The sequence below is a fragment of the Saccostrea echinata genome, unplaced genomic scaffold (genome assembly GCF_033153115.1).
Source record: "Saccostrea echinata isolate AGI-Se365-2 ecotype Australia unplaced genomic scaffold, CSIRO_AGI_Sech_v1 ptg000054l, whole genome shotgun sequence".
Lineage (NCBI taxonomy): Eukaryota > Metazoa > Mollusca > Bivalvia > Ostreida > Ostreidae > Saccostrea > Saccostrea echinata.
Window position 1 is genome coordinate 59608262 of NW_026889803.1, and position 27743 is coordinate 59636004.

At 34.8% G+C, this 27743-nt stretch overlaps 1 protein-coding gene across 1 annotated transcript; it reads left to right on the top strand.

The window, feature by feature from the left end:
* The first annotated feature begins 14292 nt into the window (after positions 1–14292).
* Positions 14293–26652, top strand: LOC133172179 (retroviral integration site protein Fli-1 homolog). Its single transcript, XM_061307017.1, has 7 exons — positions 14293–14417; positions 14743–15850; positions 18477–18680; positions 18891–18974; positions 22157–22210; positions 23394–23441; positions 24632–26652. Exons 1-7 carry the CDS (start codon positions 14415–14417, stop codon positions 25159–25161), a joined length of 2031 nt encoding a protein of 676 aa, XP_061163001.1. The 5' UTR covers positions 14293–14414; the 3' UTR covers positions 25162–26652.
* The last annotated feature ends 1091 nt before the right edge of the window (positions 26653–27743 follow it).

The window sequence follows — 27743 nt, forward strand, 5'->3', positions numbered from 1 at the left end:
AAATATGTTCATGAATACTGATCCAGTTAGGAGACATAAACACCATATGCACATGATGAAGTTGATGATGGAAAAGAAAAGATGAAACCTTCCCATTTGTCATGTAGTTGTTAGTTCACTAAAGCATCCAGAAATGAAGCAGATGTGGCAGACTCTGTGGTGTCTTTAAATTCTAGTTCACTGATATGTATGTATCAAATCAACATCTATTGTTCATTGATAAAATGTTGTCAATATATTTAAGTACTGAATGGAGTCTGCAGCAAGAGGTTTCTTTTTCTCATATAGAAGTACATGTATTTGAATAAATTCTGCTTAGTAGGAATTTAATATCAGGTTTGCTAATAAAGGTGCAATATTAGTACCCATTGAAATTAAAACTGATTGTTGGTCTCAAAGACTTCAAAGATATTGTCAATGAGGAGCTCCATGCCAGCATCTTTTAATATCAACTTCAGAATAATTGTGTGTAGAATCAGAATGTAGATGATCAGTCACAAGATATGAAGTTCCATTTTTATTAGGTCACCTGAGTCGCTCAAAAATTGTGAAATTTCAATGTCCCTGCACCCCACCCCACACCCAGGGCCTGAGGGGTGGGACTAAAACCATTAGAATTAATGCAATCTTTAAAAATCTTTTTTACTCATAGACATCAAGCAGTTAAACTGTTGTTATAAGCATTGAGCTCTCTACCAAAATTTTGAAATTTATGGCCCAAGGATCAGGGGTTCTGGAGTTAGGGTGGGGCTCTAATGATCATAAAGTGAAAATGCAAAAATTCTTCAAAAATCTTCTTTTCTCCTCCTATATATGGCAGATAAACTAAGTGCATGGTTATGGTGAGCAATGGAGCCTTTTTCAAAATTGTGAAATTTAGAGCCATGGAGTCAGCTGTTCTGGGAGGGGGGGGGGGGGGCTTTATGGATTATATAGTGAAAATGCATTGTTTCTTTAAAAATCTTCTTCTCTGCTCCTGGGTATTAAGGAGAAAGATGAAGTGCTTGGTTGTGATGAGCAAGGATGCCTCTTCCAAAGTTGTGGATTTCACATCCCTTGGTCCAGGAGTTCTTGAGTGTGAGGGGGCTCTATGGATAAAAGTGAAAATGCATTATTTCTTTGAAAATCCTCTTCTCTGCTCCTGGGTTATAAAGAAAAAAAATGTGCATTGTTATGATCAGCAAGGATGCCTCTTCCAAAATAGTGAATTTGATAGCCCTGGGTCAGGGGTTCTGGTGTTAGGGCAGGGCTCTATGGATTATACAGTGAAAATGCTTTAATTCTTTAAAAATCTTCTCTGCTTTTGGGTATTTAGCAGATAAACTAAGTGCATGGCTATGATGAATAAAGGTGCTTTTTCCAAAATTGTGATTTTTTGGCCCCATGGTTCTAGTGTTAGGGTGGGCTCTATAGATCATATGGTGAAATGCATAATCTTTTAAAAATCTTCTCCAACCCTTGGTATTCTGCAGACAAACTAGTTGCATGGTAATGATGAGCAAGGTTGCCTCTTCCAAATTACGAAATTTCATAGACCCTGAGTTGGGGTTTCTGTGTTAGGGCTATGGTGAATGTAAATCTTATATGGTACCAATTTTGATGCACCAGATGCGCATTTCGACAAATTATGTCTCTTCAGTGATGCTCTTGCCGAAATGTTGGAAATCCGAAAAAAAAGACTGGAGCCAAATACATCGAAGGATCAGAGCTATGCATGAGGGAGAGAAATCCTTAATTTGAAATAAATTTCTTAATTTTACCACAGCAATTAAATATATATCCGTATTTTTAAGCTAGTACCGAAGTACATGTATTTAGCTTATACTTAACATATATATAGTGAAAATGCTTAATTTCTTTGAAAATCTTCTCTGCCTTTGGGTATTTAGCAAACATACTAAATGCATGGTTATGATGTGCAAGGGTGCTTCTTCCAATATTATAAGTTTCTCTGCCCCTGGGTCAGGGGATCTGGTGTTAGGGCGGGGCTCTATTGATTACAATGTATGTAGTGAAAATGCATTAAGACGTTGCGCACGGTGTTGGTACACATTGACGTTACGTCAAAATAACGTTATTAAAGTCATAACGTTGTTACAACGTTTTAAACGTTAATTGCATATTTTAGTTGTTTAATGTGAATTCTATTTATTTATTTTTTTAAATCTAAATAAAATAACAGAGCACAAACTTTTCAATTTTTGAATCTTCGTTGAAAATATTAAGATGTACACTAAAAATCTTATAATCTTATAAATATTTAATAAATTGTCAGATTTTTATTATGAAATTGTCACAGGCATACATATCCCCATTCATATCCTTGATTCCTCTTTCTATTTCTTTTTTCTCACTTTGTACGCTCAGTCTTGCAAAGAGAAAACACATCAAGTAGCTTTCTCTTTCAACCGTCTCTCCTTCATTTTTTTTCCCATTAGGTCATTTCAAGTTTTCTATTTCTATCAAACCCCGCATGCGCCTTGGTTTCTGACAACCAAGATCAGAGAAAAGCACAGAAAATCGGTTAATGCGCGGTTCCAGGAAATTTTGCGAGGGGGGGGGGTCCAATAAATTAAAAAAAATATAACTCTAGAAGATTTTGACAGCAAAAAAATTATAACTGAAAATCCCAGGGGGGAGGGGGGTCCGGAACCCCCTTCCCAACCTCCCCGCCTGCCTTTTTTATTGAAACCTTTTGAATTCTGTCATTTTCTTTCTATATTTTTCTAATATGTTTAATCAGATAATGTACCTAGCATTTACAACCTTGATTTTGCGAAGGAATATATTTTTCTACGATAGAGAAAATGTGTCTTTCTACGAGAAAAGTGGAATTATGAAATCAAAACATTTAAATGATCATGTACTTTTTATGACAACCGCTGTACAAAGTAGGATTTCCCCCATAACCAGCCCCCCCCCCCATCCCCGAAATCTATACTCAGGAATCTTACACTAGAGCTAATTTTCCCCTCTTTCTCTCTCAGAGTAGGTTTTCCCCTGTTTTATCAATGTTTAAATCATATCGACATTGCAAAAGTTTATATAAAAGTCGACTGATTTTTTAATAGAAATATGAGTGTTTTCGCTCAAAAATTTTTCAAAGGATCACTTCTAGTTAAATATATGGCCGATATTGGTTTCAATCTTTAGAAAAAGCTTATCGATATCCGTTCCGGTCCCTGACTTTAGGCCACATGCGTGTAGTTTCTTGTTTTTCATGTATCGTTTTAGTTCTAGTCAACTGTCTTCATATGATCCTATATCGGTATTTACAGAAACATTCTTTATAAGAGGGTCCTTACTTGATGCCTGGCTAATGGCAACGGGACATAAAACCTTAACTGACCTTACCACGTTCTTTTCTAATCTGTAAACCTTCCTCCTGCATTTTTGACATAACATGTCGCCAATGCACACAATTTTCCCGAGGAATGAACTGCATCTACTCTGCATAGCGCAGTATCTCTCCCAATGACACAACAGTACTATTACACAGAGATGTTCTTGAAAGACAAACACAGCGATTTTTGCTCGGCATGATTTTTTTTTCGTGACATCTGCAGTATCGAGTAACACAAAGTGAATGATTCGTGTCCTTGAACAAAGTGTGCTTACACTGAGGTATAGTTCCGGTTGATTGCGTTTAGTTAAAGAGAATTTTTGATCTGCATTTCCATAAATGTCTTTTATATCAACAGCAAACATATACATTTAAGGAAGAAAATAGAAGTAAAATGAAAAAGCCTGTGTGAAAAATTAAATTCGGGTTTATGTACAGGTGAAAAATTTGAAAATATAAAAGTGTGCCAACAGGTGGATTCGAACCAGGACGCTAAAATTGTCCATGGTGAGAGTCTACGGACTGTCTCTCTGAGCTATACTGACTATGTGAACATACGTCTGACATAAATATAATCCAGTATGATAGAAATAGGTTTTCGCACTTTTTGTAGTTTTTTTTTACGAATTTCAACCCTAGGGCAGGGGCGCCCCTAAAAAATCTTGTTTTAAATCATTCTTCAGATCAAAATCTATCAAAATTTCATAATTTAAATTAGGGGTAGGCCTGCCCTGAAGGACTTCTATTCCAAAATTTACGCAAAAATTAGTGCTTTAACGGATAATATACTGTCTTAACCAAATTTGGAGGTTAATTTCAAAGTTGCATATAAAAAAAATTAGGTTCAAAATGCAAATTTGAAAAATTTATACAAATATACGATAGAAAACAACTAAAGAACATTGATTTTTAAATGTGACTTTTTCAGGAAATTGTTCTCTCCTATAGGTCAAATCTTTTGTTATAACGAAAACATCCTTTAGTATGAAATTTTAGTAGTTAAAAAAGTACAATACAAGAAGCACTGCTCTTGCAAGCTGTAGGATATAGATATGACCCCTCGACCACAGAGGTATAATACTCGACAGTTATTTAAATCCCCAGAAACTTGGAGAGACACTTAATCAATATTATGCACATATAGTTTTATGAAATATAACTGGAGAAAAAAAATCCATTAAAAATAAAATTCCTCGTTTTTTTTTTTTTTTTAAATTAAATGCTGACACAACTAGACTTTTTTATTACAATTTTTGTGAAGTTCCATTAAGATTGTCAACTGCGAGAGCACCTGTGAAAAAATTACAGAAAGTACATTTGTAACCATATGTCGCCCCCCCCCCCTCATATATAAGTACTGGCATGATATTTTATAGCAGAAGGGGTAAATTGGCTCTTGAGGGAATCACACTTTATAACTGTTACACAGAGTAGGGATTTCCCCGGAAAATTGAATGTGGTGTGGGATTTCTGATGAAGGGGAAATAATACTCAAGAGCCAGTTTTCCGAAAAAGACTTTAGAGGGAAAAGGCCGGTATAAAGTTCTTGTTTTAATTTTGGGCTTTTGTACTGATATGCTTTTGTGAATCGGTAGATAGGTTCTAGAATTATAGGAGGTCGCTAAACTGAAAAAAAAATAAATGGCCTTATACTGAATTAAACTTTTTTTTTCTTCAGCCCAAGTAGTTAAGCTCTCTTTATAAATCGGGGGGGGGGGGGGTACTGACATGCAAAAAAAAAAGAGATGGGGACGTTTCGCTATTAAAAACCCTACTAAATTGAAAAAAAAAAACTAGCCAGAAAAAATAAAATTCAGATACCCTTTTACTTTTTCGTGGAAAGGGGGGGGGGCTCTCATTCTCATTTTAGCAAAGAAAGAGAGAGAGAGAGATCAATAACGTGATATGTTTAGATATTGCTGCAGCAAAATAAAAAGGGGGTATCGGCCTATGAATGAAAATTTTCAGAATATTTAAAACAAAAGATTGTTCTAAAATATTTGGAGAAGGACCTTTTACCCTACTTGGAACTAGGGCTGGGACGATATATCGAGATATCGATAATATCGATTCAATGTGAGGATGATACGCATATCGATACATATGAAGAAATATCGACATATCGCCCAAAAAATTCTGACTAATGTTTTTCTTTGTTTACTTAACATTTTGGGTTTAATATGTAAAATAAATATGCTTAATATAAATATAAATATGAAATACATAATAATTAAGACCACTTGTGCAAAATAATTAAGTTTTACAACAGATATACAACTTCTTTGAATAAATTATTCTTATATGTGAAGAAATGTTTTGTTCACTTCAATATAAAAAAAGGATTTATAACCAATTAAACATATCGTATCGTGGCTCAAATATCGGGATACGTATCGATATAGAAAAAGTTGTATCGTCCCAGCCCTACTTGGAACTCCGGACCTGCAGAAAATTGGGAAAAAAAGAGCACGGCGATACAATTTGACGCTCCCGACGTCATTCGTATATATGAAGTGTGTAAAATGACGTTTTTCGTACCTGTGACAAAATGGCTACATCTATATTAATGCTTGCGTTTATTTCATGTAGATGATAACCGTAAAAATTATGCTATTATCTAATACAGTATGAAATGTTCTTTCAAGATACAGTAATGATTGGTATGTATACGACATTAATTTATGTATATTTGATATATAACTGAGACATATTAAGTAATAGTACAGCGACTCGTACGTGCATAACAAAATGGCTACACTTAACAAAGCCTTACTAATATTAACGTATCAGCAGTTATATAACATGTATCAACATAACTAATTTTAGAAACATATGTACTTAAAGATTATTCATCAAAATTTATCTTTGTGTGGCATGTATGTCTAGTATACATCGCCATGCGGGCTAATGTCAACTTTAGGAAACGATTTTTTCCTGTTGGACATATTACTTACGCACTGTAGATACAGCCCAAACTCGTGAAATTGAGAAAATGATGCTAAAAATTCAACAATATCACAAAGAATGCATACATATTATTGTATTTCCTAAATTTTATTTAATTTAGAGGATTGGAAGTGGATCTTTTTATATCTTGTAGTTGCGAGAACAATAATTTATGTAACGTTGGACACCGGAATTTCGCCGTAATAACCAATAATGAATAAAGCCATATCATAGCTAAGATATTTTTATATTATTAAAAAGAGAATTTTTAGAATAATTTATTACCTTGGATAAAATAATTAATTTCATTTTTAATTTCTAGTAACTGTATCATCTTGAAAACGCCAGTTTCTTTACGACATCTAAAGAGTCAGATTTTATAGTACCAACACCGTGCGCAACGTCTAATTCTTTGAAAATCTTCTTCTGTGCTCTTAGGTATTTAGCAGACAAACTGAGTATATAGTAATGATAAGTAAGTGTGCTTTTTCACAAAAAAAAAAAAAAGAATTTTATAGCCCCTTCGATCAATTATTAGGAATTACGATGTACATCTATTGTTGTTGTGCAGCATATGTCAACTTTTTTACGCTTAAGCTCGATAAATAATTTTCGATAACATGGGTATTCAAACAATTTTTGTCGTTCTCTGAAAAAGTAAAAAAAAATCTTCAAGAGAACTGTTACCAGTTATTACCTCATTTGCCACATTTATTAGAAGCTGAAGGCATCGCTGTGTTTTCTGTTCGTACAGTTTCAAGTTTTAGCATGATTATATCAACTTTAGATATGAACAGTGACTATGGTAGGATATGAGAGACATATTTTTGTAAGTAGCAATCTGTTCTTAGTTTCCTGTCAGGAACCAGTAAAACATCCTCTTCACCGGATGAAGAGTTGTGGCCTCTAGAAGACTTATTACGAAAGGAAGTGCGTCATACATGTCAAGCTAGCTCTGGGCTTACCGGTAGTTCATTCTCACAGGTGCTTGTGGACCCCTCCTCCTCCTCCCCCCCCCCCTTCCTCGCTACGTACCTCAAGAGTTCTTCCACTTTTTCTCATAAAGTATTTTCTTATGACACATTTACAAAGGGTTCTTCGACTTTTTCTCATAAAATATTTTCTTTGACACATTTACAGAGTATTACAATTGAAAAATCCAAGACATACTCCAAAAATAACCTTTTATAATACTGAGTAATTCAGTGAGAAAAATTCGAAGAACCCTTGGGGTACCAAGCGGGGGAGGGGTTCTGGCCGTCGCCAAGCACCCATGGTTACGGTTAGTGATGGCGAAAATCTATTTATATATATCTTTGAAAAAGAAAAAGATCGGTTGGCTATAAAAGCATCCTACCATGCAATTTCTAAACAGAGTAAGTTTAACGTTTCCAGTTTTCAATGATGATTATTCTCATTGTCACCTTGCATTTGATTACAGAGTAAAAGCATTTCTGTAGAGAGGGATACATCTTCATAAATAAACTGAATAATCACAAGAAAAAAAATATTTATTAATTTCTTAGGTGTGATTAAGCAGAATCATTTTGACTATATATGAGGGGAGAAACAGGAGAGCATCTTTCTATAGAAACAGTGAAGATATCGATAACAAAATCGCACACTGATCACCCCGTCGCACGTGTACGTACGTATTAATTATTTAACCCCCCTCTTTAGGTCTTGAATCAATTTGTGATTGGAAATGAAAGTTTTAAAAGAAAGAAGAGAGAGAAAAAGAATGTTTTGATTTCGTATTCAAATATATATCAAGACATACGACTTTACTTATACAAATCATCATACAAAAATATCTTCTATATGCACAGGAGTTCATATACGCATCAATAACACACGTCCCGGGTTTTCTAACCCCTGTCATTATACTTTGTCTAATCTCTCTATTGTAAAGAAGATTTAAACATGAATAATGCAGCTTTTTAATGGAGTTCACCATCAAATGAATCAGTGTAATTAATCACCTTTCTTTTATAAGAGTGCGACACTTGACGAAGTCTTTCTTTGAACTGTGTTCACTCTCTCGTTTTATTTGTACAATATTCCTCGAGGATGAAAGATAAATGCATTGTTTTAGTTTATGAATTTAGAATTCGTACAAGGAAAAGCACTTCTGTTTTCAAAGGCCCTGCTTTATAATAGTAGCTACTTCACAATGTGGAAATGGTTCATTCTGAATCGGAATTAGACACGTGACATTAATTTAGAGCTGTGAAACAAATGTTAATTGTGTGCAATGTATATTTCCTATTGTATTTTCCGTTATAAAGAAATAGCGGTTTCCTGACTTGCAAAGCCTTTTTTTTATAAGGAGATGTTGATCTAACATTGAGATTTAATACCTCAATGACTCAAGTATTTTTTTTTTCCATTAAGAAATCCAAGAAAACGTTAATGTATATTAATAATCTAATTCAAATATTACGGATTCATCTCGAGAGAGAGAGAGAGAGAGAGTAAATTTTGTGCAAGATCAGATAAATAAAATACCCATACTCTTCATGTTCTTTCTAATATACATGGTGTACCCTTTCGCTTGAATTTCAATTTGTTAATACGCAAAGGTTAATATACGAGTAGCGCTCCGTTTCTCAGAATTATTGGAACCAAAGCCCTTTGCTTTTTAAGGAGTATATTGATCCGCTTAATTCCACTGTTTTTAAATGCTTGTAACTATTGTTTTTCAATATAAATATATTTTTCAATATAAATCAAGGGCACCGCAAAGCGGTGCACTGCCTCGCAAAAGAGAATATTGATCCCGATTTGAAATATTACTTGCATAACTTCCGTTACGCATGCACTCACTCACACCCCCTCCCCTCCTCGAAACACACAACACACACACGCGTATTACTATATCATCTCCATTTTCGTTGCGAGAGGATTTTTTTTTTTTGGCAAGGAAAACACAATTTTAGTTTTCATATTTTCCCAGGAGCACTTCTATAATTCTAAGTAAATGCAAATAAGTTGCCAATAGGTTTTGAATATTGAGCATGTTGAGTTTTAATGTTCCATGTCATGAGGTAGTGAACCACAACTGGGGAATATGTTTGATTTATTAATCTGAGCAGTGATCATTATGAATGATTTCTCAGTTATAGCTCATGTGAACCACAACTGGGGAATATGTTTGATTTATTAATCTGAGCAGTGATCATTATGAATGATTTCTCAGTTATAGCTCATGTGCGCCACACTTTGCAGCTACAGTGTTTACCAGCCATGCTGCAGTAACCAAAATCGAAAGTAGTCTGTCATCGAAGTGCAAAACATCTAGTGTCTTCAATGTCTGTGTTTCACAATTTTATTTGCCGCATGCTCTTTATGTAGATTTTGAGAATTGATTATAGACCGTCAGAAGGACAAATTGTTCATGACCGGTGCATTTATTAATTTTTTGTGCTTTAATTTAAACAATAAGCCATAAAATACATACGAGTGACCCGGAACTGAGACGATTCGTAATTGACCACTTCACTGTACGTAGTTATTCAAGCTATGTATAGCTATATATCAGCTGTGTCAGTTATGAAGGAAATGTTTACATGATTGAAAAGTATAAGAATAATCGTGGAAGCGAAAACCTGTTATAGGCGACTTCACTGTACGTGGGTAATTCATGCTAAATATAGTGATTGTACTGGAGCTGTTGAGAAGTAAATGTTCCATGGTTGAAAAGTACCGAGAATAATTTTGTTTTGTATGTTGTTTAACGTCCCTCTCGAGAATTTTTCACTCATATGGAGACGCCACCACTTGCCGGTGGAGAGCTGCAAATTTTGACCTATACTCGGCACTTACGGCCATCGAGCAGTGAGGGATCTTTTTCGTGCCAGCACCTACAGTACTGCGACACGGGACCTCGGTTTATGCGGTCTCATCCGAAGGACCGGTCTCCACCTCCCACAGTGGGATTCGAACCCGCGACGTTAGGATCAACTCCTTACACCGCGACTCTAGAGCAGACGCTCTAACCACTCGTGGAAACGTAAATTCATTTCAATGGTTTTCTATCGTTGAAAAGTTATTTGTTTACATGATTGAAATAATTCGATCCGTTATATATACCTAGCCAAATACATACACTCTAAAACTTTTGTTTTAAAATTTTCTAGCCCTTCCCTCCATTCTTCGAGAGGAAGAAGAATTCCGAACCCGATTGCAAAAACTCACTATTTAATACACTTGGAAAGTAGCAAAATACTGCATGTTATATTTTATTTTCCCTCATTTAATTTAATATATATGATTGAAATACGAGAAGATAACAAAATAGATGAATAAATTACTTATGTAGATCTACATGTGTATATATAAAGGCAACATTCGACATCGATCCCAGTGAAAATTACGTCACTTCCGTTAGGCATAGAATGATTGACTAACCCACTAACCTACACACAGGAACGCCTGACTGTATCCCTCTTACTCTTAGCCCGTTTCTAGGGGATAATAAAGACTTATTTTATTAAAATACACTGTAAATATACATTTATCGTATTAAATAGTAGTTCTTAATTTGAGTACAACAAAGAAAATATTATAACGTTATAACCGTCTTCCTTGGAAGACGGTATACAGAGTTGAAGTATTTACCTACATACATGTACAAAAGGAGTCAATTACGTATTGTCTCAGTCCATCCTTTCGTATGTATTTAATACTTTATTGTTTAAATTGAAGCACAGAAAAATTAATAAACACACTGGTCAATAATAGATTTTTCTGTCTGTAATCAGTAACAGAAAATCAACGTTTAATGTTTTTGTTCACTGCAGCAAGGCTGATATAGTAAAATTTTGAAAATCAGCATTTACGTTTTTTTTGTCCACTGCAGCAGGGCAAAATTTGTAGCTGCAAAGTATGGAACATGCTTTCAGTTATAACTCTGAAATCATTCATAATGATCACTGCACAAATAAATGTACACTGATTAATAAATCAAACTGTAGCAGCAGTCCACATACATCATGGCATGGAACATATTAAAACTTAACATGCTCAGTAATCAAAACTAGTGTCAACTTTTTATTTTACATACAATTCAGTATTGAATGAAGTATTCTCCAAGGAAAATATAAAAAGTAAAATTGTGTTTCCCTTGAGAAAAATAACTATCTCCTCACAACAAAGTTGGAAAGGGTATAGTAACGCTCGTGTGTGTGTGGTGGTGGTGGTGGTGGTGTGTGTGTGTGGGGGGGGGGGGGGTGCGTAATAAAGGTTAAGCAAGTCAGTAGTACATATGTAATTCATATCAGGACCGATATGCTCTTTTGCGATGGAATATTCCGCTTTGCGTAGCCCTTGTTTTTTTATTACATACGAAAAGATATAACCGTAAAAAATTTATCTTCACCAATATCCAGTGGTTTGAAAAATTGTTAAAGTATGGTACGACTTAATAAAATGCTGCTACAAAAATACAAAGCCAAGAGCTCTCAAGAATAATGCGGCCTGATTTGTGTATATCAGTTAAATGTTTAAGATTGTTGCTAAAGACGGAAAATCTTTTGAAAAAAGGCTATACATGTTTAAATTCACAATCCCTCAACAGCTTTGATAGCGTAGTAATACGAAAGTGAAAGTAACGCCGGGATTCGACTCCCAAGGAATGGGACACTTTTTCTTAATTTGAAATTATAACTTTATAAATTTTCCTAAGTTCTTGTTCCGGTAGAGGCACGGGAAGTTGAATAAACAGCTACTGGGAAAGGGGGGGGGATAATTATTCATATACTAATTAACTTCAGATATTGATACTACAGAATTGCCTGTGATATGCTTTAATTAATTCATCATTTTCCTACCATACCAACATTTTCATAGAATTAATGTTAATTTTTTTAACGCACTAACCACTTCGTATAGAAATTAATTAAGTTCCACTCAGTATTGAGAGGACTTTCTGAACTGGTTTATATAAGGGAAATACTTTCAGCACAACAAAAAACAAAAGATGATTTCGAGGAAACTGGGAATGACCAAAATAGAGTTTCCAAACACTACAAGAGAGAGCATCCTTAATTAGAATAACGCGGAAGAATTGATGTAAAAATACTTCTTGGAATAGAACAATATTTCCTTATCCATCCCCTGGTATCAGACAGTTGCCTCTGCTGAATTGTCTATATTTATCTTTGATGTAGGATTTGAGTAACCTCTCAGTCATTTCCATGTTTTAATCCACACGAACCAGAGATTAAAGAGATATTTTCTAAATTGCCAAGTATATACGTACATGTCTTTATCTGGTTAGAAATTCTTGCTATATTTAAAAAAAATGAATTTCCTTGGCAGAAGCCAATAAATACAGAATGTTGGATTTACTGCTACCCAGAAAGCCATGATATCAAGGTCAACAAAGTTCTCCAGATGGTAATATGACCAAGAAAGTCTTGTGAAAATTATATGAAAGAATCAAATCCTTCAAAATCTACACCTCGAATAGCTGCGAACTCATATAAATTGTCAAAGTAACATGCAAACATCCCAGTGTAATGCAATTTTAAATTTCTTTAAACCAGTCACATCGGACCAATGGTTCGGCCACTAAGCAGTTCGACATGAGAATCTTCTCAATAACAGGAGGTCCATAATTTGTCAATATTCAACATGTCAGCATGGATCCTCATAAGGTTTTATGAGATCTGACAAAGCTTTCATGGTTAGGATTTTTTTTAATTAAATAAAGAACTAGAATAGAGATTACTGTACAATTTTACGAATATTTCATCTGTGCGTAACAATTTTATTAGACCAACTCTACTCTTTCTATCTCTTTCTGTAAGAGTATAATTTGTCACGAATTATCGTCCTATAAACAAGTCACGTGTTTTTTTTTTGTTTTTTTTTTTGTTTGTTTGTTGTGTTCTTTTTTTTTTTTTTACTTTTCTTTCCATGACACAGAGGCAAGGCCTTAGAAATCGGGATGAGGGATTTGCCATATATAGTATACTGTAGGAAACAAAACTAGCTACTTTATGGATATTATCCTTCAATAATTAAGTCTGATGACTTTTTGGGCTTTTCAAGGAATTTTGGCTTGGTCGTGCCCACCCAAACTGAAAATGTGTGGTTGTATCCCCCCCCCCCAAAAAAAAAACAACAAAAAACTGAAATTACTTCCTACGGGTCTGATAGGTAGAGAGTTTGTAAAAGGAACCCCAAACAGGTTCATTTGGTCAGACAAGATCAAACTTCGTCCCTGTTTAACTGGACCAGACGTGGGGGATTCGTGTTTCACAATTACGCTTTGTCTTTGTTACTTGTCCATTTCCCCTTCTTATGCGTTTGTATGTGTAGAGGGTGTGGAACGGGGTTTGGGAGATAAGTCTCAAAGCACTCTCTGTATACATCTATCCATGCCTGCAGAAACTGGTGTAAATTCTGATGCATGTATTTATATGTTATGTCTACGTAAACTGACAACAGGGTTGGGTAATTGTACTAAGTGCCTTAGTCATGCGAAGCTGATCCTGGACAAAAGCACGAATCAACTAATTATAAATACTGCATTAAAATGTTTTACTAACTAGTTATAGAAGGCAGAAAGGCAGACTGCTTGTACCAAATACAGCCATTTTAACCTTTTTGGTGGGAAAACACTTCCGCAAGCAATCATTTCCTTTTCAATACCAAATGCACAACAGTTTAATCTCGCAAATAAAAGTTTGCTTGCATTCTCCTATATAACACTTCATATCACTTGGAAAACTTTTGTCCCAGAGGCCTAGTGACGTCATCAAAGGCGGGAAATGTAGCCAGAATAGTGCTTATCTTGTTTATTCATAAGTGAAACTAAGTTTTGTAAAATTTGTCACACAAGTAAGAAAGTGTTTGGTACTTGAAAAGTATTTATCTCAATAAGTTACGCTCTCATCCGGCCTCTCGAACCTCGTTTCCTGCCCTGTATGTTTCGTCGTGATAAGTATCCAACTTCCTGTTTCTGAAATATACACTTGTCGCCGCAGAAATATGACAAGCCTCTAGCCTCGTTTTAAATTCATAACAACACTGCATTATGTATATGAGTTATCACTTTAAGGGTTGAGTTTTTTCAAATTGCTTCCTTCTGGTGTTCAATACTTTTTATGTCTCGAAAATGGTAAGTACTCTCTACTTTCTGCATCTTACAATTGTACCGCTACTATTCGGATGCTAAGTATAATTATAACGTAACACTACTTCATGCAATGTTTCACCGACATGAACAATTTCCTATGAGCGGGGAAATGGAAATTAAAGAGGAAAGAATCTTTAGGAAATAGGGGAGTACTACATCTCCGTTTAGAACGGACGATAAGGATATCCTATATTACAGACAGGTATTCCGGTCATATGAAATGAGCTATTTCATTACATAGTTCAAGTTCATTTTTCAACAATCAAGCATTAAATGCAGTTGGTGAAATTTGATTTTTTTTAAACAGGAAAATCGTCGAGAAGATACCGAAACCGCACTGGTTCCTCCTCGCCCTCGTTCTGTCGAGCAAAGCAGGGCGAGTCCAGCGACCATTTTAGACTCTCATCATTGTTCCTCTGTACCAGCCTATCTCCCCAACACAGAGAAAGGTGAACAAAGAGAAACTACAGAATCATGTCAACAACCCCAAACCTCAGACATACCACCTCTTATCCCAGAAAAACGCAGTTCGCCTGCCAACACAATACAGGACATTGCCACCTCCCAGCCACATCAGGACGTACACCAGACAGAGGGATTTCCTCAGCGTCCCCAAATCCCACCCTTAATACCAACAGAAACGCTGCTTCGGAATGAAAACCAAACTCCCTTGGCAGATTCTACAACGACTCCATCTTCAAATCAAGATGGGAGCCCTGCTAGTGTTATTGATATCAAAGAAAGTGGGGAGAACCAGCAAACTAGCTCCAATCTTTTAAGTGGAGGTATAGACAGCTTAGTGACACAGACCGTGCCAATCCCAATCCCGAGCACTATTGGGAACATAACCACCGCAGGCCCAGAAAATGGACCTCTAGAGGAGTATGCTAGTCGTTCCATTAAAAGTGAACCGGGGGTAGTATCAGAACCATCTTGTTCAATTTGGGGGACATCTAACTATCAGACATCTAGTATAGATTCGACAGAATTGGCCAACATGCAGCAGTATCTTCAGTACCCGGGTTACACCAATAGGTATGACACCTCAAACCAACAGAATTTTGACAGCGCTGGTAGATGTTCTAGTCATGCAAATAGTGTAACAGTTGAGGACCCAATGTTACCCCGTGATGTGAGTGCTGATATGGATGACATTAACAACCCTTTCTATACAACTTACCCCAACATGTTTCTCAATCAACAGCAAGCTTATTCTGCAGCGGTGCCGTACGGAGACACCTCACAAAAACCAATACAGACCTCACAAACATTACCGCCTTCTTACTTTGAAAATGTAAAGAAAGCTTGTGATGTCACCTCAAAGAATGTAAATGAAGCCCATGTAACCTCATGTAGACCCAAACTTGAACACGATACAGATGGAATTCAACCCAAAAAAGTCATAGTTCCGGCAGGTAAGAAGTTAATTAAAAATATAAATATATATCAATCTAGAATGTCCCATAATATATGTATTTCAAATATATTAGCATGAGATTATTATCTAATATTTTATTTTCCTTCAGATCTGAAAGCATGATAAGATGATGCTGACTCTTGAAGGCATGCGCTTTAAAATAAATCTTTGTTTAATTGTATCCGGGTCCTAGAACTGCATGCTCTTTGTTGACCTGGAGTTACTGAGTATCCAGCATATACTTATGTGAGTGATGTATTATAATGAGTAAGTAGATTGTCATGATGCAATAAATCCCTGCCTTAATAAAATTTATGTGTTTAAAACAAATTCTTTGAAAAAAAAATGATTTGATTTTTGTTTTAAAATTGACTTTCAGAGTTCTTTTTTTAATTTTAATTTAAATATTTTTTAACTGATTTATATTTATATATATATATATATATATATATATATATATATATATATATATATATATATATATATATATATATATATATATATATATATATATATATATATTTGTTTAGAATTTTACAATTAATGTTGTGAAATATTCCCAATTTATCAGGAGGCCACTATTTTTTCTGTTCTGGTATGATCAGAAAATTTATTACGAAATTAGTTTCAATAAAGATACTTGTATTTCTACATAATGTGACTGCATGTTTACTATAGTGAATAATCAGGTTGAGTGAAATTATGTAGTAAGATGAACAATTAAGCAGGATCTACGATGTATCTATTTTTATTAACGTATGTAACATTCCATATTTATCGAATATCTGTGATCTGATTATACGTTGTACATGAATTTCATATTTGAAAATCTTTAATTGTAAAGTAAATCCATCCCATGATAAAATTCGTGATTGACTTTATTTAGAATTTCTCTCTCTCTCTTTTTTTTTCTCTCTCTCTCCGCTTATCCCGTTATTTTGATCAATTGGAGTACACATAGTTAATAATGTTATCGTAATGCGATTAAAATATATACCACAGTATACACTGCGCCTCTAATCTCATAGTTTTGTATCTGAGTACATCAACTCATCTAAACCCAGTAAAACTGAATACAAAGTAAAGAGTATGTGTCCGTGTCCTACATTTTATATACATGTATATATTTACATGAATTATTCAATACAAAGTTGGTCCACGTATTTATTTACTTTTCTGATATTAAAGAAATACCTTGTAATTTCAAAATTAGCATATATTGCAAAGTGATTAAAATTCTGCTCATCTTCATTGAAATTTAGTCTTTATTTTAAAGTGGATAGAAAATAAAAGTATGAATAATACTGACTGGCTAACATGTATTGGATGTGAAACACAACGCGGAAGGAATTGATCGCGGGTATCTGGAAATGGGCGAAAATGACGCTTTTCCTGTTCTGAACAGGAAACAAGGGGTTTTTTTTGTCCTTTGAAAATTGCGCCGATTTGATCTGATGTTCTTAAAAACCAACATGTATATATGATTATAAGCGATTGCTTACTCAGTATTCATTTACTATTCACTATTCATGTGCTTACAAGAAACTATTGATGTTAATTTCAGTTCGGAACATATCGTGATTTTATGACAAGTTTTGTTTACTTGAATCCCTCGGTGTTTATTTCTCGTTATAGTCTTAGACACGAAGGCAGGTGCCAAATTGCGCGCCATGAATTACAATACAGAAGTCGCGTGTCACTGCAAACACCAAAGGTGACGAGACTCTCCACGAGAAGTCCTTGTCCATGTGCGATTTGATTAGCTCTAATACACCTATTTTACTTGTTCACAGTTTTTATTTTCCTTTTTGAGTATGAAAATTACCGTTTTAGGGGTGTCCTACTCAGCGATTTAATGAACGGCTTGTGCCACACGTGGACTGTCAGACACTCAATCGAACGAGGATAAAAATAACACCCATTTATATTCATTTTCATTTTTTTATAACAATACTTTGCTTTCACAATTTAGGAGAAAATGAATTCATAAAGCACTTAGTAATTCAACAATATCAACTGAATTAAATGCGAGGAATTCAAACAAAAGAAGAATCGGTACGTTCACGCGGCCTGTTTTGAGCGGTTTTCTCTTTCGTTGAACTTTTTCCCTTAAAATATTATCAAAAGTTAAGATATGTTATTAAGTATGTCTTGCTTAATCTTTGTTTTTAAAGAAACATAAAAACATATGCACTGTAAGAAAGAGCACAAAAAAAAATGAAAATTAAAAAAAAAAAAAAAAGAACACGATACCAATAACATAACCCATTGTATTCATGTATAAAATTGTGATAGAACAACGGAATACGATTTAAGTAATGATTGGAAATAACAGCTTATTTTTCTTCTTTGTTTAATCTAAGTAAATCTACAATTACTTTTGAATTGATTAATGATTTTATTTGGGTTGGATAAATATCTTATGGAAGACAATTTTAACGTCAAGATGTCCATAAATGTATTTTATTATAACAAGAGATCTTTTCCTTGTTGACTTTATCAAATATTGCTCGAAAACACGACGTGGGCGCTTAGTAAGACATAGAGATAAAATCATTAAAATGACATAGTTATTTTATAAAACAAATGGAATTTTGATAATATGATTATTTTACTTTACATAGATCCCCAGACGTGGACTGAAGGGGACGTGCATCAATGGCTTGAATGGGCCCGTAATGAATACAAACTAAGAGACCTAGACGTGATCCGCTACCAACAGATAGACGGGAGACACCTCTGTAACATGAGCAAGGACCAGTTCACCCACCTCTTCGGTCCCCTTAACGCTGAAAGTCTTTACTCACATCTTAACTTTCTCAGACATGGTAATCCTTCAAATTTACACAATTTAATTTAATATCAATCACACGGAGCCAGAAATTATTTTATTTTTCATCAACAAGCGCCTACTTTTAATTACCACATTTGCCAAGTGAAAACCAACACGTATGAAATCTATTTGAAATAAATACGAAAGGTTACAGAGTGCATATAAAACCAGAAAGATGGTTTGTATTATGATTTCTTGTTTCCAGGTCCAGCACAGGTGACGTCCCCTACTTGTCCTTCTGTGTCCTCCTATGTTCACGGGTCGGGAGGATCAATCAAGCAAAACGCAGGTCAGTGATTTATCAGAGATCACGCGTATTCTTTGACAGAAGTATACAAACTTAGTAGTTTAAAGAAGTGTTCTTTATATACTTGTCTATTTTTTGACCCTTGACTAATACCTCTTGTACCAGTGATCTGGTTTAGAGAGAATAAAGAATTGAATTGAAAGAATGAGTGTATATTTGTATGTGACAACGAATTGTTCTTTCATTTGTTTTTATCTATTGAAACCTGACAGAAGACGTGTTACAGATTTTTATTTAATACTGGATGGTTTTATATTTCCATGTATCACACTTTCATGGTTTTAATTTCAATGCTACAAGAAAAATGTTGTGAAAAAGAACCAGATTCAATGACAAAGAAAATGCTTCTGAGGGATGACAAAATTTAGACAGATTTTTTTTTTACAACTAGCCGCGGAATATGATTGAATATTTCAAATTTAGTTTTTTTTATTCTTCTTTCCTCCTCTAAATATTGAGGTCCGTGTAATTTGCCTGCTCCAAACTTGTATTTCATTGGACTTTCGAGATTGAATACTGTTCGTTATCTTCATATTTCATTCTTTCAAGAATTACAATTCTTGTATGTAATTGTATATAATTATTATAACATTTTAAAGAAGTTTTAGTGAGCGATAAAATGAATCAACACGCATTCTACCTAAACTACAATGGCCACTTCAGTGGTGTTAACATGAAAGATCATACATCAAGGAGTATTTCTCAAGTCCTCAAGTGTTGGCTAAGCAAATAGAAAGAAACTCAGATCAAAGAAAAAGTAGCAGGTTATGCTCTTTTGATTTACTGAGTAAATTTATTGTTGGAGTTTGGGGATGTTTGAGAGTTTGCATTTCGGCTGATCCTTAACAATCGGATTATCACCTCTGCATCTGCGAGATCACCCGATAGGGTGCGCAATAGTGAACATTACTAAATCAATGTTAAACAACTGTATATAGGGCTAAGAATAAAAGTTTGTACCTCTTTTCTCTCTTTATTTGTTGTCTTTTTCAGTTCGGTGAAGCTATGTTTGTTTATTTCTATCCAGACTTTATTGACTTTCCCAAATTTCTTGGTTTGTTACCAAATTTGGCAGGTTGTTGCACTTAAGGATCAGCTAATGTTGTTAAATTTACTTTTATGAACTGGTTAATTTGTGTACAATGGGATCCTAACACTACCGATAGGATTCAATCGTTCTCGTCTGCCGAGGGTCTTTGAAGTTTCCCGTTCCAACACAACACAGGAAGTAATCAGAACGACACTTTTTCTTCTGTCGGAATTTTTCTTCTATGGCAAACAACAAAAGTTTGCACTAGGAAACTATGAATAAAACTCCATTTTCGCATACCGGCATTCAAGATTTAAGATACAGAACACATTCTTAACTCTTTATTTGACTTCAGATTTTGGATAAAAAGAAAAGTTAACATTTGCAATCGTAAACAGCAGCGAAAAAAAGTTAGTGACCGATTATTTTTTAAGGAAGGGCAAAAAAGTAATTAATAATTTTAAGCACATTTAACTTTTGCTTTAGATAATAGTTTCCATTTAATATTTGAAGGGGGATTCTTTGTCTAAAATAACCAATCACCGACACAGTTGTGTAGAATTTCTTTCATCACATTCCTTTCAGTAAAATGTTTGTCTTTTTGATTGCAAATCTTTCCCCCCTTCATCCTTCGTAAAGAGATCACATCTAATTAACACAACTAATAGCTGATCTATGCAAGCGACACAGTCCCAAATTCGATCAACTTTTCAAATGGTTCTTTTTGTCAATTTTATTACATCTCTAATTTCAAAATATTAACTTTTTGCATACAGCAAAATCCATTTGATATTGGTATTTTAATTGTGGTCGCTGTGTTAAATACATTGATTGGCTGACAATAAATTCTCATTCTTTCTTTTGTTTTTGAGACAAACATATGGGAAATCGTTTTTCCCTTTATACCTCCACTCATTTTGTTCATTTGTAAAATGAGATAAAAGTGAATCTGTGATGGAAATATTCGGAAAATTGACACTGCTTTAAACAAATATTCTGAATCCGATTAACAGTGCAAAGCTTTTAATAACCAGCAAATCAAAATACATAATGAAGCAAGCTGGTATACTTTTGAAAAAAAAAATTCCGAGTTACCAAAAAGGGAAATTAATCAACTCATGAAAAAATAAATTTTCAAAAGTCTAGTTCTGAAATAGAACGATACAGAGAGTGGTATTAAAAAATTATTGTTTGGAATAAACGATATATAAGAATTCATATTTCAGAAATAGACATTTGGAAGAAATAAGGCCAAAATTTGACGTCAATCTTAACATATGTTGATTTTATTTATTTAGATAAATTTATTTTTGAATTTTATTTGATTTTTTAAAATTAAAATCTATCTTTTGGATGTATATAAACATTCAGATAAACAATGCATTAATAAGTCAAAGATGAATTAAAATAATCGGAGGGGCCTCTCTCCGCACATCTCCGTCCTCTGATTGGCTAGGACTTGAAAACACTCAAATCCATAACAATTCCTCCACATTCAAATGGTTAGCACCTTTTCTAATAAAACGATATGACGCCCCTTCACTTATCGATTTGCTACTGCGCGAAAATAGGAATATGTCTTTACTAACTTTTCAATGTCAACAATTTAGCGGCAGAACATGTAGTTATTTAGAATCAACTAATGAAAGGTGTCTGTGCTAATGTGTGAAAACTACCCCTTCTCGTGATGTTATAAAATGTCAGTGAAGACAGTGTAAAACTATAGTGATTAACTTTTTCTATTTTAAACAATTTCTAAGTGTTTGAAAAAGAGAAAAAAGTAACATTAAATATTGATGACTGGTCAGTTAAGATTTTCCACTTCCATGCTGGACGAGAGCTTTTATAAATTGTCTCTCCGTCATAAATTCAAATATATGGACTACATTCATCCGTGTGCTTTTGGCGGATTCTCGCCTTTCATGTTCCCAGGTAGGTATTGGCTTTTGAGAGGGTCCGGAGAGAAGACTTTCAAATAAACTTTTTGTATAATTCCACGACAGCTTAGTGTATTGTATGACCACTAATTAATGCTTTTTGTGATGTTGTTCGTAAAAACATTCTAAGAAAAAAAAAATGAAATATAAAAAAAGTACACAGAGTGTGCTTTAAAAAGTTTTAATATTATTTTCAGATCCAGGATTCACAAAATCGGCTTGGTCTCCGCAGCCCAGCCAAAACTCACAGGGTATGTCTTCGTATTTTGTTGTCAAACAGTTTTAAAGACTGCCAGAATAAAAAGTTTGTATACAATCAGCCAGGGTATCCCAGGGACCAAATTCACATCCTCCTATTTTCGAAATAAAATATTTGTGACACTTTAATCAAGAGTTTTTCTGGGACTGCCCCCACCCCCACCTTTACTGCATTTCAAGTTGGCGCTTTCTATTTGAACGTCTGTTTTGAAAGTTTTTTTTCTGATTTACTGCATATGCTTAGTTGCATCTGTATTTAGAGTTATTTTGAAAGAGGGCATATGATAAACTTGACTAAATAAAAAAATATACTTAAATTTTTATGTGTGAGATATCCTTTCAGTTTTATGTCATTTTCTAAAGGGTTTCCTGGTGTGAAAAATGTGCATTTAAGGCTCATTAGAAACTTACACTAAGCGGGAATAAACGGAAATTGACCATATCATTAAGTCTTTTCTTAAAGGAGCGCTATGAATGAACCAGATATTGATTATTCCAGGGTTGAAACATGTTATAATAATTCAAAAATCCATCTGCAAATTTTGAATGAAAAGTTTAAGGCAGCGAAATGGGTTTATTGACAAACGTTTGTTTCCCTGAGACAGAAACCATCTACCCTTGAAATTTGAAAGTGTCCAATTGTTCGTTATACTATTATAATCTGAGGACGATGGTGAAGCGATATTCAGATGTCTTTGTGACACTGGTCATAACTCTGAAATCTTTAGTAAAGTACCAGTTGTGTAGTTTTAATTCAGACTCATTCCCAAAAGGGAGGCCTGATTTTGTTAGAATACAATTATTTTCTCTTGCCTTAAGTCTCAGAAGAACATAGGTCTCTAAACTAATCGAGTTTCAGAGTAATGCAAACTACGAAAACGACCCTTTTATACTTGTCCAAGAACGGAAATCATTTTATCCCCTTGGGTGGCTAAACTTTTCACAAAGAATTGCAAAAGGCATGGAGCACGTGATTATATTAGCTTATGATTATTCTGATGTAAAAATATCTTTTTCCCCCCAGAAATAATAAGTCAGCAACATTCCCTCGGGGAAAAAAGAACGAGTTTTAAACTCATTTACCCTTGTCAACCTCTTTTTTCTCGTATAATTATTCAGTTTTTCTTAATTTGAAAACTAAGACCTTTAAATGTTATATTTTATTTACTTTGACAGACCCGTACACCTTACTGGGACCCTTGGTGGGGCGGTTATCCAGCACAGGTAAGTTAGCATATACATGTAGTAAACCTTTGCCCGGTGAACTGTCTATGTGTTTTTCAACTTTTAAACCCTTGTGAGAAAGTTTTCACGGTTAATGATTATTTACTAATCATCTTTGTCTTGACCTCAGATGTTAGACGTGTGTAGGCAGCTACGCCTCTTATTCAAATGGCACGAGGTCATGTAACACCTTATAAGGTCGTGTTAATACCGAGAAATATCAGTGTAATAAATTTATTAGTTCTTTACACTTCTAAATTCCATGATCCAAATATGGAATTTATTCGTTAATGTCAACCTTTGTCTGATGTCTGTAATTTAGTGTGCCTGTCAAATGCTACATTATTAATATAACTTCTTTTCAAGAACCACAATACAAAATTTAGTCTTTTGAATAAAGGGGATTCATTGTTTTTGTGTGGAAGGTGGGGGGGGGGGGGGGAGGGGGCTGAGACAGAAAGGTTACTTGTTGCGATCTGAGTCTATTCATCAAAGACAGTTGTGTGACACACGTGTTATACATTTTTTTGGGTTCATTTTAGACCTCTTTTTCCAGTTACTGGTCCAGTTTTAATCAAACGTAAATTTAAGCAATCTTAGATAATGAAAGTTCTTTCAGGTTTTATTAGTTTTAAATGAAGTCACAAAGAGGGATTCAAGAAAAAAAATTAGTCAGGAAATTAGGATATATGGTTTAGAATCTCCTACCCCATTTGCTCAGAGGGTCTACAATGGAGGGCATTATTTATAGTTATGAAGAATCTCTCAAGAATTCTGGGGGATAAGCATCTAAATTCACAAAGACTCTTAGCTTAAAGTTGGACAGAATCACAGTGACGAGCCGATACAAGATACAAACACACTAGTGCAGGGTCAGCTTATTGTAAGACATGTGGGCAATGTGGGCATCATCATGAAATATTACCATTGTATAATGATGTTACCTCTACCCAGTAAATTAAAAAAAAAACATGATTATTGATGAAGATAATAAAAGAATTAGCGAAAATATACGTAGGGATGTTCCTTGTAAAAATCAGTTTCCCATCATTAATATCAGGGAAATTTAAATATACAATGGCAGTGTTTAAGAAATGAATTCAAGTGTAATATCGTGATAACTGAATTGCCAATGATTTCATCGATATGGATGTATAATAAATTAAGGAATTTACAATAATTTGTTGCAGGAAGTGGGCAGATTCAGTTGTGGCAGTTTCTGTTAGAACTGTTGTCTGATAGAAGAAATGGTTCTTGTATTGCATGGGAAGGCAGCAATGGCGAATTCAAGTTAGTGGACCCAGATGAAGTGGCGCGTCGGTGGGGAGAGCGAAAGTCGAAACCGAATATGAACTATGACAAACTAAGCAGGGCACTCAGGTATTACTACGACAAAAATATAATGACGAAAGTGCACGGAAAACGATACGCTTACAAATTTGACTTCGTCGGCCTTACTCAAGCGATGCAACCTTCAACTCCAGAGACGAACGCTTACCGATATCAACACGAGATGTTCAGCATGTCAGGATATCCCCCTCCCAGACTCAATTACTTATCTCCGCATGCACCCATTCCAACGACTACGGCAGGATTTCTGTCCCCTACAGCTACATATTGGTCAACGTCAACCAATAACATTTTCCCGAACACTTTGAACCACGTGATGCCAGGACATCCGGGCACTTTGCCTTCCCACATGAGCACATTTTACTCATGATTACATCATTTTGCTTTCATCAATTTGTAATTATAGCGATGTAAACAAGGATTTATTTTGTCTATTTTTGTTGGTCAAAGATCATCAATGTTTTTTTCCTTATATTTGTTAACTAAGCTCATTTTTGTCACTTTATTGTCTTACACAAGAAAACTGTATTTCAGTTGCCTAAATTTTACCAGACCGAGTGTTTGGCAATTAGTCACTTAATTGTTACCGGTACCCCCCTTTGATACATGAATACGTTAGTGTTCTCTGTATATAGGAAAACGGGAGTAGTTAACCGCACATTTAAATTAAATTAGTATTTGTATCCCCCCCCTCCCCAAAAAAAAATACATAACAGCTGGACCAAATATATATTGACGTGGTTACCTTTTCATTAGATTGTATTGCATTCTGGTGTAGTTGAGGTTTAAGTGACGCTACAGTAGGTATGTTTAGAATGACATGACATACATGTACGTCATTGACCAGTAAAAACAAACCTTTCCGAATCACTCCAACTCAGATAGGCATACTTTGTCCCTCATTACCCTGCAACCCCTGTAAACCATTCTTCCCGTCCCCTAGCGAATCAACAACTACTACATTTGTTCCCCGCACCCTCTGATCTGAAACAATGCACACCCTTTCTCTCCACCCTCTGAAACAAGCCATTCTGCCCCACTTCTGTGAAAACAAAGCCTTTTGCCCTTGATGAAAAAATATCCTCTAACCAGTCCAAGAGAACAAACTTTTTTACATAGAGTGTGATCAACTTTAGTTTTAAAAAAAAAAATGATTTTTAAGTCTCATGACTAGTAACTCGCAAGGTTTGATCAAACAAGCGTCCCCACTTCCCTTAAAAATACTGTGTGTGAATAATTCTTAGTAACAGATATATACAAGTATTGAGATTGTCACTTCCACGTTATGCTTGGTTTTTTTTTCTTTTCCTGTTACAGGTAGTGTTGTTCTTGCCGGAATTGTTAAGTATGATTTTTGGCTGCATTGTTTTTTAAGATACGGAAAACAAGTCGAACCATTCTTGTATATTTCATATCATTGCACGTACTCTGTTGATCTGTAATTTCTCTTTTTTTGTTTGTCACACAGCATTATGTTTCAAATTACTAGGCCAGTGCTATTGTTAATTACAAGATGTAGCTTCAATGTATGTATTATTTTTTAAAAGTGGACATGTCTGTTAAAATGACATTTATGTTCATTCATTTTAATTGCTTTGCTATCTCAGGATATGGTAGCAGGCTTACGTAGAACCCTTTAAAAGGACATAGAATACGCAGTAAGCACACAAATTAAGGAAAGCAGAAGGATATTCATGGTATAATGTATAATCACTAGTAATGTGTATACTTTTTCAGTCTCTTACACCGGAAGTGATCTCAGAGAGCCTGTATTGTTATTATGATAACGGCCATTTTGATGACAATTGTTGAAAATTTATGTATCATCATGTAACTCGTTGGAAATAAATGTTGGATATGATTTTTGATGTCAGTATTATACTTTATTTGCCATGCTGTTGTGGGTGTGCATCAATCAATCAAATGGAAACGAAACTCTTTAGGTTCATATGAATCCCAATGTATCCATGTTGACGATTTTTTGGTGGAAATCTAATACCAGTAGGTCCAGTGTTCAATTCCGGGCAAGGGACTGTTAAATCAGTTTTACCTCACTGTCACATCTCCTCAAGCACACAAAATAAATAATATCAAAATCAAACGATCTTCTGAACTAAAAATTATAAAATTTCATATTCTGCTAGAATTGAAGACACCTAGTATAATAAACGCTTGGGAGCCAGCATCTTTAAGTTTCTGTCATCAAATTTCGATTTAACTGTGATAATGAGAAAGGGCGAAGATAACGAATAGTGATCGATCTCGGAAAAAAAAATCTATAAACAATACAATAATTATCTATAACCAATACAAATCTGTAAACAGCACATAAAACACGGACCCCTGGAAATTCCAGGATCATGTGCCTCGGAGGAGTAAACATCCCCTGTTTACCGGTCACACCCGCTGTGAGTCCTATGTATTGACAACAATCTTTTGTCGAATTCAGTATCAAAACAAAGGCTTAACAATTTGTATGAATCACGTCAGCCAAATTACGACCCAGTGATAGGTTGTATTTGCTAACAAGGCCATTATAACGACCATAGAATTTATCAAATGCTGACTTTAAACGAGGTCGTTGAAATCTCTGTAACATCAACATTTCTGTCAGTACCCTCCCTCGGTTCAAACATTGATCGTACTCGGAGCATGCTCTTGAGTATCGAATAAGTTGGGAGATGTAAACACCAGAAGCAGGTGATGGGGGATATTACTGCATAAATAAGAAAAGTTCATCGTCGCAAAGCACAACCAAAATGAACGATTCTCTCCCACACTAGAGAGAGAGAGAGAGAGCAATATGAACGTGACTAAAAATGTAACTACATGTAGTCTTTTGTTGTTGTTTTCAGCTGTTAAAAACCTCGCAGTCGGACACTTGTATACTTTTAATGCACATTGCAGGTGAAGGTTAAGTCTGAGATTAAAGCTTTAATAAAGTTAAAAAAT

What these genes read in the sequence shown, in the direction of transcription:
- LOC133172179 (XM_061307017.1), top strand. An exon ending in AAAAGTCATAGTTCCGGCAG is followed by an intron (nt 15,851 to 18,476) that starts GTAAGAAGTTAA and finishes TACTTTACATAG; the next exon opens with ATCCCCAGACGTGGACTGAA. An exon ending in TCTTAACTTTCTCAGACATG is followed by an intron (nt 18,681 to 18,890) that starts GTAATCCTTCAA and finishes TCTTGTTTCCAG; the next exon opens with GTCCAGCACAGGTGACGTCC.